This window comes from Amblyomma maculatum, chromosome 2 (assembly GCF_055883805.1).
Source record: "Amblyomma maculatum isolate TAMU_Amacu chromosome 2, ASM5588380v1, whole genome shotgun sequence".
NCBI lineage: Eukaryota > Metazoa > Arthropoda > Arachnida > Ixodida > Ixodidae > Amblyomma > Amblyomma maculatum.
The window spans coordinates 216973803-216992144 of NC_139345.1; the positions used below are offsets into that span (position 1 = coordinate 216973803).

Sequence of the window (18342 nt, forward strand, 5' to 3'; positions counted from 1 at the left end):
TGACCAGTAGACACCGTCGCACGTTCACCACTCTTCACCGTAACCGTCAGCGTCTGCAGCAAGCCACTCCGTATAAAAATAGACACCGGTGATGGAAACAAAGTGTCTTCAGGAACAACTACAGTCAGTAGCTGTCATGCAGTTTGACGTACGCCTGCGAAGCTACTCTGGTGAGCTGACATCACTTCAAGGTAAAGCAAATGTCACAGTGCAGTTCCGTGACAAAAAATCTGTACTACCTTTGTTCCTGACTAGAAAAGGTTCCTCTACACTTCTGGGCCGAAATTGGATTCGAGAACTGGGCATTGACATAGCTCTTGTCGAAGCAGATCTTCATGCTGTTTCTTACTAAAGGCATTATTCTGACATTTTCTGAAGTGTTTGAACAGAGCTTTTGAACTTTCAAGGGTCCAAAAGCCACAATTCGTGTTCCGCAAGATGCTGTACACAGGTTTTTCAAACCATGCCCACTGCCCTTTGCCCTCAAGGATGGGGTGTCTCGAGAGCTTCAGCGCCTGCAGAGGGAAGGCATCTTGGAGCTTCTTCGGCTTGGGCTGCACCAATCGTTCCAGTGGCTAGTATAATGGACGCGTCAAGGTTTGCAAAGACTTCAAGGTTACCATTAATCCAGTTGCTGTGTTGGAAAAGTACCCGATTCTGAAAGCTGAGGACCTGTGGGCCATGCTGTCAGGAAGTGAAAGGTTAAACAAGCTGGATTTGAGGGATGCCTAGTAGTGCTCGATGAAGATTCCAGAAGGTATGTCACAATCTCTACACACATGGGATTGCTCCAGTACACGTCTTCCTTTTGGTGTGTCATCGGCACCAGCCTTGTTCCAAAGGGAGATAGAGAACCTTTTCAGAGGATGTCATATATTTCGATGACATCCTTGTCACTGGCTCGAACGATTCACCTTCGCAACCTCAGTGCTGTCCCGTCTCGACTCCGTGACGATGGGCTTCAGTTAAGTTCAACAAGTGCCATTTTTCGTCGAACAAGTTCAATACTTTGGATACATAATAAAAAAACAAGGGCTGCCGCCAAGCTTGAGCAAGGTATCTGCCATCCTTCATGCACCTGCACCCAGAGATGTCAAGGAACTCCAAAGTTCTTTGTGACTTGTGAACTTCTACAGGCGATTTCTACCAAACCTTTCCGGACGCCTCCATCCTCTGCTTTTGCTTCTCACGAACGAGAAGAAATGATTGTGGGGAAAACAGCAAGTAAACGCATTCAATGCAGTGAAGCAGTTAATAATGTCCGTCCTAGTGCATTGCAACCCTGGGAAGCCTCTCAGCTGTGATGCCTCTCCATATGGAATTGGCGGTTTTGGCACACAGAGAATCTGATGGCCAAGAACTGCTTTTGCCTCCAGATGTTTGTCTCGCGCAGAGAAAAACTACAGCCAACCTGGCTAAGAGACACTAGCATTTGTATTGGGAGTTCACTACTTGCGGGGCATTCCTTTAACTGCTTACATGGATCATAAGCCTCTGCTGGGATTACTGAGTGCACTTGTTACGAGCATGTTCGGGGTTAGCCGAGAAGCGTTCCGGCGGTTATAGACCAACACCGATCTGTGACGTAAGCGCGATGCGGTGGCGCTTCTGTCGCCAGGCTGGGCCAGTTGGGGGTGAAAACGAGGCTTAGCGCCCGTAGGAATACATGGACCCGAAAAATTTTGAAGCAATTTTCTAATTTCACAGCGCACCTATGATATCGTTATTCGCTATAGAGCAACCATGAACATCCTAAAACAGATCACGAAAGTATGAAATCTCATTAACAAGGCGAAGTATTTTTAAAACACCACGAAACGTATCGGAGTGCGAGTTGAGAGGGCAACCCATAGAAATATATGTAAACACAACTTACCGCAACATTTTGCTCGGTTCAGCAGCATTGAACCTTTCTCATTTTTTGGTGAACGTCTTGTACGGTGCCCCAACGTCATGTTAAATGACACACTACATTCTCTTGCAAGTAATGCAAGTCTGACGACTTGCGGGACCGTTAACAACACGATAACTTGACCGCACGCAGTTGCAGACGACCATGCACCATAGCTAGGCGCTGTCGCTAGCAGACGCTTCGGAGCTGGAGGCGGCCGCGGTGGGTATCGCCAGCTGCGCTGTCGTCTGCTGCAATGCGCGACTCTCGTTCGGTCTGTATTGTCGTACGGTGTTTGACAACTGCCTTTTAAATGTAATTCTGCCTCGGATGTATCACTTGAGGTACAGTATTATGAAGCTAATTTATTCCATGCGGCAGCATATCAAGCATATCAGACTGTAAACAAAACTACGTGTTTCACTACATGAGCATTTTGTGGGTGTTCGGATTCACAACATAGATTATTTGGGGAGTTTTAAAAGTAGACCGCCTTCGCAATGACGCAGCATACTTCTCAAAGCGCTGGCTAATGTTTAACGACCGGCCACAGCTTCTGGTGCTCTGTGAAACGAGAAAAATGTTGCAGTAAGTTGCATTTACTAGTGTTTTTATGAGTCGCCCTCCAAACTTGCACCCCCATACGTTTCACGGTGTTTTAAAAATACTTTGCCTCGGTCATGAGATTTCATACTTTCATGATCTGTTCTAGGATGTTCACGGTTACTCTGCACCGAATAAGGACATCATATACGTGTCTCGCGAAATGAAAAAACGGCTTAGAAATATTTCGGTTCTATGTATTCCTATGGACGCTAACCCTATTTTTCACCCCCAGTCGGCTGCGACGCCGCGAGCGCCCCTCTTTGTTTGTAAACACAGTGTTGGTCTATACTCCGAAGACGCAGGTAACACACCACATTCGACTGCACACACACAACACCTGCGCTGCTCGTGCCGTGTCGCCTTTTTATTATCATCGGTCTGTGGCTCTGCCTAATGGTGGCACCACGTGAAATGACTGAAAACTAAACAACAAACGGAACTGCAACAGTCCACCCCCTTTAGATTGTTCATGGAGAATAGCAACGAAGTTTGTGCCAAGGATCCAGCGAAGTGCCAAGAAGATGGGAACGCAGCTTTCACTACAAGAAATAGACGCAGGAAAAAAGCGAATCGGCCTCTGTAGACAGCTAGCATTGCCCCATCGACTGCCGCGATCATTTTGAGAGACCGAGACAAGATTTTCAAACTTCAGAAAGCACTGAAGATGAGGTCATATCAAACTTTGACTTTTTTTGCATATGGGCAATGTCTGTACTTTCATTGCTCGGTGCAATCACGCACATGATGAGATGTTGCACAAAGTGGAAGGTGTATGTACTGTAGTGGTGTAATGTAGTGAGTTTGCTACATGCAGCAGGAAAAAAATAATCAAATAAATCAGCTTTGGAGTTAGTGCAACAATTTCATTTGAGGCTTTGCATGTCTACAAACGTGCCTACTGCCAAGGTACGTCATTTTCACACCTAGGTTTGACCACTGGCTTATAATCGGAGATTTTTCATTACAACAATATTTACAAATAACAAACAATTTTTTGCAGTCCCGCGGGATTTGTTATATTGAGATTTGACTCTAGTAAGGTTGAAAGTTGGGCGAGTTGAATCTTGTTCATATTGTGGTGTTAGTGGAGAGGCGTTGCGGCCTCTGGGTGCATGCAGTGTGCAAGTGTTTGTGGGTGGTGCAATTTTTCAAGCCGAATTCGTCCTCTTACCCCACTCTACGCATGACATCATTTTACGAATGGACTTTTCGAAGTTTTGTGGTGCTACGGTCGAATACCGCTCTAGGGAACTCTGCGTTGATGGTTCCCTTCCTTCTGGACTTTTAGAGGAGCCACACATGCGTGAGGAAGTGTTCTGCGTAACAGAGGATACCAATGTGCCAGCCCTGTCTATGGTGTGCGTCCCAGTTTTGTGCCCCAGCCGTGCCTCCGACACCTTCGACGCTAAGGTGGCACCGCTTCATTCTAACTGCGCAAAGAAATACATTCTGGTTCCTCATTGCCTACTGTCAGTGGTCAAGGGCTGCTCATGGCTGTGGGCCATCAATTGTACTTCGCAACCTGTAGTTTTGCCTCTGAATATGAAAATTGCGACGTGCAGCAAAGACGACGCTCCGTCTGATGCACCTGGCGAAGTAGCTGACGCTCCAGCCCCTGACTCACAACTGCATCGGATGATCAGCCGCTCTCTAACCAGTGAACAGCGTGACGCTTTGGAGGCCTTACTGGTCAAGCGTTCTTCCATCTTTGATTTTTCGGAGCCCAGCAATTCACGGTGCATTCCCGTGACACGTACCCGGCATCGCATTGACACAGGCTATTCACACCCAATTCGATAGAAGCCATACTGTGTCGCCAATAGAACGCCAGGACATCAATGAGCAGGCTCGGGATATGCTGGAAAAGGGTGTTATTCAAGAGTGATGCAGTCCCTGGGCCGCCCCCGTAATTCTGGTCAAGAAGAAAGATGGCGCTTTTGCGTCGACTATCGCCGCCTGAATGCTGCAACAAAAAAGACGTGTATCCCCTTCCCCGGATCGATGACGCCATAGGTTGCCTGTTCTTCGTAGCCTACTTTTCATCCGTCGATCTGTGATCAGGATATTGGCAGATCCCTATGCACCTCGACGACAAGGAGAAAACGGCTTTTATTGCACCCAACGGCCTGTTTGAATTTAATGTAATGCCTTTTGGGCTCTGCAATGCTCCTGAAACTTTTGAGAGATTTATGGACGGGATCCTACATAGGCTAAAATGGAAGATATGTATGTGCTACCTCGATGATGTCGTAATTTTGGACATTCAATGAGCACGATGAACACCTCGCTCTCGTGCTGGACTGCTTCAAAAACGCCGGTCTAGTACTTAATTCGAAGAAGTGTCGCTTCGGTGAGTGTCAGACTTTGGTACTAGAACACCTTGTCTATCACGAAGGCGTCAGACCTGACCCTCAAAAGACCGTGGCCGTTGCATCTTTTCCAACACCTCAGAACGTGAAAGAACTTCGAAGTTTCCTAGAATTGTGCTCGTATTTTTGCCGCTTCATTCCCTGTTTTGCTGACATCGCTAACACGCTCACGTGCCTTCTGCACAAAGACGCTCTCTTCGAGTGGACATCACAGTGTGACTCTTCTTTTCGCCAGCTCAAGTTTTTACTAACATCACATCCGACTCTCTAGCCTTTCAACCTTTCTGCTCCAACGGAACTGCACACGGACTACAGTGGTGTTGGCATTGGTGCTGTGCTGATTCAGCTTTACGGTGACAAGGAACATGTTATTGCTTACGCCAGTCGTTCCTTAAGCAAACCTGAACGCAATTACACAGTTACTGAGCAGGAATGCCTCGCTGTAGTTTTTGCCGTTCAGCGGTTTTGCTGTTATCTATACGGGCGACCCTTCATAGTGGTTATTGATCATTCCCTGTGCTGGCTGATAAACCTCCGTGACCCATCTGGCCGTCTCGCACGGTGGGCAATCCGTTTACAGGAGTTTGATTACACAGTTTCGTACAAGAGTGGACGTTGGCACGCAGATGCGGACTGTCTCTCACGTTTGCCGCTTCCCACGACGGAATGTGATGCCGACAATTTTGATCATTACATCGCTGCGGTTTTACCTCCATTCCCCGATACCCGTACGTTCTGCACTGAGCAGAGGAAAGATGAGAATCTCCAACCATTCTTTACCACTACAGGGGACCCTACAGCTTCCAGTCCCTATTGTATACGCGGTGATCTTTTGTACAAAAAGGACTATTCTCCCACTGGTCTCCGCTACCTTCTGGTGGTGCCCGTCAGCCTACGCTCCTGTTTTGCGCATTATGCACGACGACCCCACTTCGGGACACCTGGGATCTACGCTCTATCGCATCCAAGAACGTTTTTACTCGCCGCAGATGCGTCAAACCACTGAGAGGTATGTGGCTAGCTGTGCTTAGTGTGCGAGTCACAAACGCCTCACCGGCACTCTTCCTGGTCTCCTTCTTCCCTCCTCCATGCTCTGCTTGAGACCAAGTCCATAACAATAGTGAAGGTAGCGCAAAAAACGAGGACCAAGGAGTAATGTAGGCATATCTAAACCACACATGGAACTAATCTCTCCTGTCGCTTCCTTCCCTGTTTTAGTAACTTGTTTGCTCTTGCGACTGTGAGGTTCCTCGCTTTTGCACCATATCTTAGTTAATAAACACCCAGCTGTGTCGTGCCCTACACTTTTCCTTTTCTTGATGCTATCACGTTTCTTTTCTTCTGTTTTAGTTTCGCGAGATGGGTATTTATTCCGTGTTTTTCAATAAGAGGTTTAGTCGCAAAAAAGTGCTCGTGCTGTGTCCTTGTTTCTTGCGCTACCTTGAATATGAAGAAGACTGACTTTTTTTTCTCTTCTGTCATTCGCGATGACTCTACGTAGCAAGGCCTGTCACCTCCGTCGAATGCTACGAGGTTGCCAAACACTGGCGTGACGAAATTCTTGCGCGTTGACAACAGTAGCAGAAGAACAAACTCACGTGCGCAGAAGTGGGCGGAGGAGAGTCAAACATGAAATTTAATTGCTTGACTGACTTTTTTCCTCGTCACCACTTGTGGCACGTGAAATGACTGAAAACTAAAGAAATGAAACTGCAACAGTCCTCCCCCTTCAGATTGTTCATGGAGAATAGCGCCACACAGGCTTGCGGCTTCTAGCACTTCTTCTGAACTCAGGCAAGTTACATAAGAAGTAACTATGTCTTTCTTCAGAGTGTAGCCGTCGACTCCGTCCACTGCCGGGACGCGTCTCGGCAAACCCTAAACATGCTCGTAACACTGTATATAATTTGGAATACTGTATAAATTGTAGTTTAGCATTATTAGCACATACCATGTGAATTCCCAGATAAGCAAGACAAGCAATGTAAGTTGTTTTCTAATTTTCTATTTTTTTCCCCACTGAGCAGATATTCGTTATTCAATTCGATATTCGAAGGCATGTTTTCTTCATATTTGTACAGTCGACGACCGATTTTTTGGACACCCAATTTTTCGGACATGCTTGATTATTCGGACATTTTCCCGGCCCCAGGATATACCTTATAAAGTCAATGTATTACGCTGCTCAAAATTTCGGACACTCTAAGGAGCAAGGGGGAAACAGCGCAAGCTAAACACGGACAAAAAGGGAGGACGAGACACACACAGCGCTGACTTACAACTGAAGGTTTATTTCAGACACGTCGGTAAATATGGTAAATACGTGTCTGAAATAAACCTTCAGTTGTAAGTCAGCGCTGTGTGTGTCTCGTCCTCCCTTTTTGTCCGTGTTTAGCTTGCGCTGTTTCCCCCTTGCGATGAACCAACTAGCCCGCGACGTTTTGTTTTACTCTAAGGAGGGCTATTCAATTTTTCGGACATTCCAAGCGTCAGCCGGGCCAATTGCCACACATTGTGAGCGGTGTCGCCGCTGTCTTGTTTGTTTACTTTTTCCTTCGATAGCCTCGAAACCGGTGCCGGCCTTGCGTGCCGCTCCTCAGCTAAACTGACGCTGGATCGAGGCTATATTATTTGCCTAGCAGCTTCCGTTTCCGGGACGCCGCTGCTCGCCACCGGAGTGCTTTTTTTCTTCTTTTAGTGTGATCGCTTCGACTGCCTGTTCCTCTGCGTGTTTGCCGAGTGTAGCGAGTAGGCCAAGCCGCAGTCGTGCTGATGCGAGAACTACGTTCTGTCGCTACTATGGCTTGCATTTAATTGAATCGGCTTCTGTTCTTCAAGAAGCTGTTTCCGAATTTTATAAGGAGTATTTTTTTTAATTTTGCATGCAACGCGGCAGCGAGAAGGCACTCAACGAAGTCGGTGTTGTGATCCAGTGGTTGGTAGCGGTGGTGGTGTGCCTCGACAGTGGGAAAACTTGCTCTGTCAATCTGCTTGGAGCACATAGTATGCTCGCTGATGCATGGAAGTCAATGGCACCCACAACGCTGCGCAATTGCTTCCGCCACGCGGGGTTTGTGCTGAATGACAAAGTTGGCTGCCTTGCACGAGGAGAGCGTCGTCGAGCAGCTGTCAGGCAGTGAGTAGCTCATTCACGATCTTCGCACTGCTGGTGTCGAAATTCCATCGGCCGTCTCGTTTTGAGAGTTCACAGACGTGGACCACGAGTTGAAACTGTACGCTGGGTTCACAGGTGCAGAAATTATTGGCCAAGTGCTTGTGGAGTCTGAGAGCGACAACGACGATGACTCACCTGCAGCAGCGCAGCCGACGCAAGCTGAGCTGATGCAAGCGTAATTCAGGCGGACCTGTTAGCACGGAAGCGGAACGTGGTGCAGAAAACATTTATGACTTTTTCCGGCCTCAAAGTGAAAAATAGGCAATAAATAGAGCTTTTTTTGGTGCACATTTGTTTTTTCGGACTGCCCGATTTTTCGGACATTTTCATGGTCCATTGAGAGTCCGAAAAATCGGTTGCCGACTGTATTCGATTGATATTTGAAAATTTCAATATTTTCACCCCTAGAAAAAAACATTCCTTTTTATCTTCAACTATCTGTACTAGTTTTCATTTCAAAATTATTCAAAACTATTTTTTGCAAATTCTCATTATTAATGCTTTTGCAGTGGTAAGACGCCCAACTACAGGAGAAACGAAGAGGAGTCCGTGTGCTGTGTGATGTCAGCGCACGTTAAAGATCCCAAGGTGGTCGAAATTACTCTGTAGCCCTCCACTACAGCTTCTCTTTCTCTCTATCCACTTTCACTCCCATCTGCCTACCTTCCCTTCCGGCACGGTTCAGGTGCCCACAGAAACAAGTGTGACAGAGCCTTTCCCTTCCTGTGAACCAATTATTATTATTATTGCCTTGCCCTCAAAAACATGCTATTCTTTTGATATTTTTGTTTTTCTATGGCCACGGTTCATAAATGATTTCATCCGTAACTAGCAGTAAATTTGAAAAATGCTTCTTTAGGACTCAGTTTTTATACTCGAATTTGCTTTGTGCCTAAAATACTGCTATGCGCACTGTTCTAAATCTCTGGTTTATCCCAAACTTGGTACAAAATGAAGGAAACATGCAAGTTTTGTGTGCATTTTCACCGCAAACAAGTCACCGGTTGAGGTGGAAGAATTTTTTAACAACTGTTAAGACGAAATTGCAGAACACTGTATTAAAGGGGGAATGTCTTAGAAAGAAATCGTATTAGCTGAATGGAAACTCAAGGGCTGGTGCCCTTGGATATTTTAAACATGATGTCCATATCTGTGTAAATGCTGCCATTTTCTGCTAATTTTCTGCTAAGAAATATGGGAGAGGCCTTCGCCCTGCAGTGGGTATAATCAGGTTGATGATGAAAAAAAAAAAACCAGTCCAGGTCTACCGAATGACCTTTGAAAAACTTTGCATCATCTATCTAGACATGCTTTATCCCAGTAGATTCTATTCTTATCAAGCTTTGCCCACATTCTGTGCGATTTCAATAGAGATTAATAAACCCCAGGTGGCCTAAAATATTTTCTACCATGGCACCTTTTCTTTCGCTCCCATCTTCATTGCTTGATATCTTTCGGTGGACAGCCCTTTCATTCCCTCAAAACTAATTTTCATTTCTTTCAACCCGAGGCTGTTGCCTTGAGATTACCAGCTGTGAATTCAGCACTTACACTGAGGCAGATGGCATTGAGAGTTTGAGCGATGCCACTGCTGCTGCAACCCACCACATAAGAAGTGAAGCAGCATGAGTCAACAAGGAGGCTGTGTAAGCATTTTATGCAGTGTTCAAACAGCACATTTGCTGCAGGGACCTTGCAGTCTATGCAAGTGCTGCACTGTGGCACCTCAGTAGGTGGCAAAATGGATAACAGCACGCATAGTTTCCACCGGTCCAGAGTGCTGAGAAAAACAATGCCCCTTCAGCCTTAACATCATCAATCAAAAGCACCCAAAGATGCGGGATCGAATTCATTTTTTGATGGAGGCAAAAAGCAAGACAACCGTGTGTCAGTGCACGATAAAAGTCCTACAAGGGCATAATTAAGTACTATGCCTTAATGCACGAAGCAAAACACTTGCAGAGGCTGGCGCTCACAACACATTGCTAGCCTAAGCGAACATTGTCAAGACAGCGATCACAGCATAGTCTCAAGATGCTTGTGGGAAAGAAAAAGAGAGGAGGGGGCTTTCATGAGTGGTACTCTGCTTTCGCTATTTATGCTGACCACACAGGAAATCAGTGACATGCTGTCTACAGTGGGTTTGCAGAAAGCTTTGGATCAAAGCAGAAAGGCAGACTGTGATAGTTTTTGTGATGTGCGTAATATGGCACGAGGAGATTATAGGCCAAACAGGTATGGATTTGCATCTTCTCAGACAACGCACCGTGCTGCGGAACTGCCCCTGGAAGATGTCCACAACCATTGACTGGTTGTGGGCCACGTACTGATCCCAGGCCTGCTGGGCATCACTCCTCTCCTCTGGCCGCAGGCGCTTGGTGGTCGACCCCTGTGCCATGGCAGAGCAGCTTCACTGACTGCCTGGAGGAAAATCTGGCAGCACTTTACTTCAGCCACCACAGACTTCTCTGAGTGGCATCCCATAAACATTGTTTCATATGTGCACCCCTCCATATCAGAGGAGTTAACTTCGAAAGATAGCACTGCCAAGCTGTGGGTTGCAAGTCACGGCATGAAACTGAAGGACGCGCTAAAGACTAATGCTCTTTTTTAATTTCTCACCATCAAAAAGTTGGGGAACGGGTCCATTACGAGAGTGGCCTCATTATGCAAAAATAAATACGGTAGTCAGAAACTGTATGTGGTAGACCACCCAAAACAAGCACTGAATTCCAAATGACCCTGTATGTGGTAGATGACCTACTAGTGTCAACCAGTGGGGCCCAAGGCACAGTCGCAAATTACCAGTCCTGGTGCCCACCAGAACAAGTGTGGCCCACTGCAACAGCTGATCATGGCACTCAGCTGCTGACCAGGCGGACGCAAGATCGCAAGCACCGTGACTAGGGCCAAACGTAAGAACATAACTATATATATGCTCGCACAACAAACCCAGTCTTTTGCTTTTTCTTGTCCACGAAAAGTTGACAGCAATTTCTGGGGAGGCTCATCACGTGTGGCAAAAAAAAAAAAAAGAAGAAAAAAAAGCTTCAGCATGTTTTTTTTGAAAGAGTCAACATTTAATAAAGGTGTTTTTCTGCCTGCTCACATATTATGAATAAAAGCACATGGTCCACCATGGCAGTGTCACCAACTTTTGCAACTGTTCTCTTCAAAAGGTGTTTGCTATTATCATGGCGCGATCGGGCGATTTTGTGATTGTGGTGAGATAAAGTGAACATTCTGAACAGCAATCCTGAAGGTTATGTGTATGCCGATTATGCAAGGTTAAAAAGCTCGCCATACGATCACGAGTGTGCAATGCTAATATCTAAGCCTAATTCGTCAAGTTTTATGCCTAAGGCAGATACGCTTCTGTGCCAGTTTCCTTTTGGTGTTAAGAACAGCTAGTGTATAACAAGCAGTGTTCTTTCAATAAAAATCTTGGCTGTTGCATGCCCTACCCACATCGTTGCTTTGTCCTAATCTTTCTGTGACCAAATATAGACCACTAGCCTGCACGAATGTTCTTGCCCATTAAGCATTAGCTGTCGGGTGAGAGGGGCTAGGCATTTTCCCTTCCAATCTTGCGAAACCGCTTCGTATTCTAAAGACCCTGCTTCCTTCAGAAGATTTCAGTGTAAAGGACAATTTGTAAAGTCCCGGCCTAAACTGCAACTCTTCTCTGAGAGGGTTGAGCGCTCACCTGCTTTCCAAGCATACACTAGCCAAGCAGGGTGCACAATAGTGTACCACCATCACCGGCAATCCTGTTCAATCCTTGGCACTCTACCAAGTTCGTCACGTGTGCCACCATCACAGCAGCTCTCATCGAAAGATACATGCAATGACGATATCGGCACTCAGCATCTTGGCACACTGTCAAGGCCCGCGCTACAGATGGCAACAATGACAGTACAAAAGAGGAAGAAAAGATAATGCTTACCGAAAAAGTAAATTCTCAACCACAAGAGTGAGTGATGGGTTCAGTATGCAAGTACACACAGTATGCGCTGTGCGATATCACTGCATGTTAAAAAATCCCAGGCCAGTGAAAATGTACATATGCAGTAAAAGTTTGCAAGTTCAAACTTCACGGGATCAGAAAAAAGTTCTCATTATCCAAAGCTGAAATTATCAAATGGCCTTGAAAGAACTAACAAGAACATCTTGCATTATTGTAGCAGCACTGCCAACTTATTGAGAAACAAGTGGGCAATAGTTGCCGATTTTAGATGAGAATAGTGCGATTGTGATTATTTTTCATGTTTCCATCAATGCATAATTACATGCACGCCATTAGGGGCATCAAAGTAGAACTGCTCGAAAATAGTAAAGGTCTCCCCGGCAACCTTCATGGCGAGACACTGTAGCGGCAATCAAGGCAGAAAGCTGGGCTAGTTGGTGTGTCATCATTAATAAAAAGACTAGCGCATGTAACACAGACACAGACTTAGAAGAAAACAGGATGAGCGCTGGACATCAACTGAGGATTTACTTAAACAAAAAGGTACATAAAAGCACTTCGGTGCTGCGTGCGCACACTATGTCAAACTCATACCGTCAAAAACTAATCAAAATGTGGCAAACTGTTGTTGAGGTACACTTCTTTTCTGGACAAGGCGATTGAAGGCGCGCTGACACACTTATCACCTTCCCTGCTCATGTGATAGGCCTCAAATATCTCACGGCCTAACCTTGTGCCTCCCTTACCAAGCACACACGTGGCATCAAACGCCAGCACGCACCCGCAACGCTTACAGTGGTTGGCCAAATGGCCGCCCCCCACCAATGAATCCAGCAGCACATGGTGCTCTCAGAGTCGATCATTTAGGCAGCGACCAGACTTCCCCACGTAGCACCTACTGCAGGAGAGGGGTATGCGGTAAAAACGCCGGAGAGGGATATGCGGTAAACGACGCCAGCAGTGCAAGTTACAGACTTACGTTCGTGTTTTATGGTGCAGACCAGCTTCTTGTTCTCATTACTAAAGTCCTGTGCAACCTTTCCTTAAGAACATCATAAGCAATTTGAAGTGATATGTAGCCCACACATTGCCCACATCTGTCGCATTTTACGTGCTGTGAAAAGTTGTGGAGGAGTACGGCCCACAAAATACCAACATCCCGATCATCTGTCACACCGGTTGCACCAGGAATAGTGAGCTGTGGCGATGCAAGTGTAAATAATTCTTCTCGGCCGTAAACAAATATCCATAAATGCTTTCCCATGCTTCTATATACTGATTTTTGATAGTTTTGATGATACAATTTTTTTCACGACCCTGTGAAATTCGTACTATCAAGATTCTACTGTATATGAAGCTAGTCCCAAAGACGAGATCCACGCCTAGGCCCTAGACAAATTTTGCTGACAAACATGATTTTTTGAACACCTACAGTGAATGTCACATTTGTTCCTACTCCAGCTCGTTCCAATGCAGTCCACTGCAAAGCCTGTAAGGCCTGTTTCCTGTATTGCAACACTCCTTTGGTAGAAAGGCTGACAGCATCCTTAAAGAAAGGCCCCAACCAAGCACTGTGGTGTGCCTGTCACCCACTTCAGAACTGTGGGTCCGCAGTCGGCGACGCTTGGCGGCAGTGGGCACCGTGGCCACCGTGGTGGAAGCTGAACAATGAGGCTGCACCTGCTCCTCCCCGACCACGGCACTCTCCTCGGCCTCTGAGTACTTGCTCTGTCGGTACGGCTGCACCTCCTCATCAGCGAGCCGGCTGGGCTTCGGAGTGCTCGGCTGCCCTTTGCTGGACTCCTGGCCACCACTGCCAAGCAAGAGACGCACAAAGCCCTCAGCCACACACACCCACCTGAGAGAAAAAACAAAATCAGTAAACAAAAGACCGGTTTCGTGGTTTTTGCCCCCTGTGAACAGTATTGTTTTGTTTTTTTTGCACAGTGTTTGCAAGTTTGTGGACCACCTGCCAATTAAAACCATGGCAAGCATCGCAGTGACCACTGATGTCACAGCCCAAACGCACTAATGGCTCTGCAGCTGGACTCCAAAAGGTGCAGACCGAGGCAGGACAAAGAGCAGGGCACCGGATGAAACTGAAGGGTTAACATATGTCCAGGAAAGAGTGGATTCCACTGCATAAGGCAAGGCTCAGTTTCAGGCCAAACAGAGCGCACTCACCAGATGGCCGGTGCTAAACTGCTGCTGCTGCTACACAGTGATGGTGAGTGGCAACTGGCCTGGTTGGTCTGTTCGTGCAGCGTGTCCAGCAGCAGGGTCAGGAACTCCTGACAGTCATGCTGCACACAACCCCACACCATCCAACACACCTCACTTCAAAACCAAAACATGTTCCTCCATTCCAAACCTGCGCAGCCATTCCACATGATCTCACTACAATTGACCAACAACCACCACGAGGTGCCTAGTGGCCACACCAACCTGCACCTGAACCTGTCCCATCAAAGCACACTTTAGCCTGACATCAGGGCAAATACCCCATGCTTCGAGCAGAAAGCAGAAATGAATGCGGTTAGCTTGGAATGTTGCTTCTAATTCAACGCATTATCAGTCCCGTTCTTCAACTGGTCATCTTCGACTGCTCTGGAGCACAATGACAGGTAGCGGCACATTGGGCTAGTCAAAATCAGAAACTCTGACTACACTCAGCTCACTCTTTCCAACAGTCCCCCCTCTCGCTTACAGCACCTTAACATGCTCCAAGCATGGTTGGGATACTCAGCATGGTTGGGATACTCAGGGCCACGTGAACATGCCAACCAATCCCAGCGTGGCCGTGATATGCAATAAGTCAGCGGGTGGCAAAGTAGTTCTTTGAAAACATTTTGACGTTATTGCTCTGTGTCAAGCACAAGTTTGACACCAACAACATTCATTAGAATGTGCCAAGAACGTTTCTTCATAGTATGGCAGCATACATCACTGCATCAGCATCAATGACTGCACCAGCCACGTTTGCAAGTACGGAAAAGGCTTATCGCAAGAGGCCTTCCAGTGGCCCCCGTGCAGCAGCATTTTTAATGAGGCATCTTTGTGGCTCATTAAATGTACAGGGGGCATTGATATGCTCGTACAGTTCAATAAATAGGCACGTTCAAAGAAAAAGTGCAATGTTCTTGTGGTCGGCTGGCAAACTGATTGGGGTGACGACCTTGACCAAGCTCAAAAGCTATGGTGCGGCGGTGACCAAACTGCTCTTTGTTAGTAAGCACCCTACAGATGGAATAAGAGAGTTTTAGCACTGCTATACGGCAAACACAGTAACTACGGCTTTACGACAAATCTAGCTAGGAAAGCCTGGCAGTGTTGCGTTTTCTGGCACATACGACAGCTCAGGCCACCATGTGCCAAGCGCAAGGTTTATTCTAACTCGGTCTGGACATTTTGTGGCTATGCAGCCAAAGCTACAGAGCAAAAACGCATCAGCTCAGCAGAATATAGTCCCTTCATAAATTTCACGGACCGTGCTCTGGCACATTATACCATTATGGAAATATTCAAATTATCATTACATCACAATTGTACTACAACACAAGCGTGCACAATGTTAGTGTAGTGCATTTCAATATCACTACAGTACGCCGAGCAAACTAAAGCCCCTTGATCCTGAAAGTAGCGACACACTACTCCCTTCGACTGCTTTCCTCCTCAGTTCTGCTCGAATTTCACTCTTCCCTCGGCGGTCGCGCTGCACCCAGCTGAACCTGCCGGCGTGAGAGTGGCACCGCGGGAGGGTGTTGTGCTGGCTGGTTAAAGCGTTGTTTTACAAACTTCTATGCACAAGTATTACAATTGTGAAGAGGAAGAAGTGCATGGGGAACGTTCCAGTCAGTGGCATCGTGATCGCTGCGAGTGTTGGACCTGACTGTGTTCACTGTCGCTGATCTGCCCAGTCTGAGTACCTCAATAAACCCCCATCCTACAATTGGTGGAGCTGCTGGTTAAGATCTATCCTCTCTCCCTGGAACTTCGCGGCCGCACGTTACCACCTCCTGCAATGCCTGAAGACAGCAACCATCAAGCCGTACAAGTTGGCTCGCCCATCATCAGTCCCGACTCCCTCCGACAGCGAGACCCAGCCATCTTCAGCAGCACTGACGACCATGACGTCGAAGACTGGCTCACATCCTATGAGCGGGTGAGCGCTTACAACAAATGGGATGCGGAACCGAAGCTCAGCAACATTATTTTCTATCTCACCGGTGTAGCAAATCTATGGTTTCGGAACCATGAAGCGGACATTCCATCATGGTTCATGTTCAAAGCCAGCTTCTCAGAAGTTTTCGGCCGTCCTGCTGTGAGGAAACTCCGCGCTGAACAGCGCTTGCGTGCGTGGTCTCAGCAGGTTGGCGAGAATTTTACGAGTTACATCGAGGACGTCGTCAACTTGTGCAAGCGCGTGAACGCACAAATGTCAGAGGCCGACAAGATCAAGCACATCCTGCAAGGCATCGATGACGACACCTTTCAGATGCTGACAGCTCGAGATATCCACACCGTCGCGGCAGTTGTCGCACCGTGTCAAAGTTTTGATGAACTACGCAAACAAAGGGCCGTAACTCGCGCGAACACCATGCACATTGAGTCGCTTCCTCGCCTTATAGATGCAGGTGAACATTTTGCGCTCCTGCCACAAATCAAGAGCTTCATTCGGGAAGAAGTTGCTTGAAAGCTCTCCCTTATGTCTTGCAATAAACAGCCTTCATCGCACCTAGCTCCCAGCTTGCGCCAGATTATTAAAGAACAGGTAGCTGAATCTCTTCCTCCAGCCCCTCAGTCCATGCCTGTCGCAGCCCCGTTGACATATGCGGCTGCTGCTGCCCGACCACCATCTACATATGCTCCGTCACAACCTGCCTACGTTCAGCCGCCTCCGAGTCCTGCTCGAGAACCTGAGCAGTTTATTTGACCGGCTCCAAGACCATGCAATCCCTGGCGCACAAAAGATAACCGGCCCATTTGTTACACTTGTGGGCTGGCTGGACATTTTCCCGTCACTGCCGAAACCGCCTCCCAGTGTCGGCACCACCTACTCATGGTTCTGGATACTGGTCTTCGACGCCTCAGTATTCTGCGCCTACTGAGCCTCCAGCCAGCCATCATTTCTCCCCAGACCGCTAAGCCATGACCGACCGCCGTTCACCGTCGCTGCGACGCCGCTCTATCTCTCCCATGCGACGTCTACAGAACGCATCACGTGAGGAAAACTAGAGGCCGCAGTTCCTGAGACGAGAACTGCGACCCCGTCAAACTTAAGTCCTCATCTGTCGCCGGCCAACCTTATTGAAGTTTTCGTCGAGGGCGTTGCTGTCATGGCTCTAATTGACACTGGTGCTGCGATTTCGGTTATGGATGCAAAACTATGTAGCTCTTTAAAGAAAGTGAAGACGCCAATTGCAGGACTTTCGCTGCGAACGGCCAGCGCTCAGCATATCAAGCCCTTAGCAGCGTGCACCGCTTGAGTAGTTATCCAGAATTGCCTTGATACCATTGAGTTCGTCGTGCTGCCAAGTTGCTCACACGCTGTTATTTTAGGCTGGGATTTCCTGTCGCAGTCGCACTGCTATTATTTATTGTGCTCGAGCTCAAGTGCGATTCTCGACTTTGCCTGATGCCTTACCAGACGCTGATCCACGAAATTCCTGTGCTAAAGCCCTCGTCGCCGAAGATATTGACCTTCCTCCCTGCATCGTGTGTCTGCAACCGAACGCCAGACTATAGAAGAGCAAGTCGACCTAATGATTCAAAATGGCGCGATTCAGCCCTCAAGCAGCCCTTGGGCGTCACCTGTTGTCCTCGTAAAAAAGAAAGATGGGTGTCGATTATCGCCGCCTGAATAAGATTACGCGAAAGGACGTCTACCCTCTCCCATGCACAGACAACGCTCTCGATTGTTTGCAAGGCGCCGAGCTCTTTTCTTTCCTAGATTTACGTTCCGGCTACTGGCAAGTTCCCCTGGAAGCGGCTGATCGCCCCAAAACTGCCTTTGTAACTCCCGACGGCTTGTACGAATTTACGGTTATGCTGTTTGGCCTTAGTAATGCTCTGGCAACATTTGAGCGGATGATGGACACTATTTTGCGTGGCCTAAAGTGGAAGACGTGCCTCTGCTACCTCGACAACATTGTCGTCTTTTCTCCCGACTTTGATACACACCTCTACCGTCTGAAGAACGTTTTGACCTGCCGATCTGATGCCGGACTGCAGCTGAATTTGAAAAAATGTCATTTTGCCGCCCGCCAGCTCACCATTCTTGGCCACGTTGTCTCCAAAGAAGGTGTATCTCCAGATCCTGCCAAACTTAGTGCCG

At 47.4% G+C, this 18342-nt stretch overlaps 2 protein-coding genes across 6 annotated transcripts in view; one reads left to right on the plus strand and one right to left on the minus strand.

The window, feature by feature from the left end:
• LOC146201292 (ubiquitin carboxyl-terminal hydrolase 4-like) overlaps window positions 1-18342 on the minus strand; it is a 158412-nt gene that overhangs the window by 101144 nt on the left and 38926 nt on the right. For all 5 annotated transcript variants that reach the window (XM_084595751.1, XM_084595749.1, XM_084595748.1 and 2 more), the window contains exons 5-7: window positions 14193-14311; window positions 13602-13821; window positions 10308-10430 (exon numbers count right to left, since the gene is read on the minus strand). In XM_084595751.1, the coding sequence (XP_084451877.1) occupies window positions 10308-10430; window positions 13602-13821; window positions 14193-14311 (462 nt within the window). The remainder of the gene's footprint in view (window positions 1-10307; window positions 10431-13601; window positions 13822-14192; window positions 14312-18342) is intronic.
• LOC146201293 (uncharacterized) lies at window positions 16030-16701 on the plus strand. Its single transcript, XM_084591801.1, has one exon. The coding sequence runs from the start codon at window positions 16030-16032 to the stop codon at window positions 16699-16701; it is 672 nt and encodes a 223-aa protein (XP_084447927.1).

What these genes read in the sequence shown, in the direction of transcription:
- LOC146201293 (XM_084591801.1), top strand. Translation starts at nt 16,030, where the DNA reads ATGCCTGAAGACAGCAACCATCAAGCCGTACAAGTTGGCTCGCCCATC.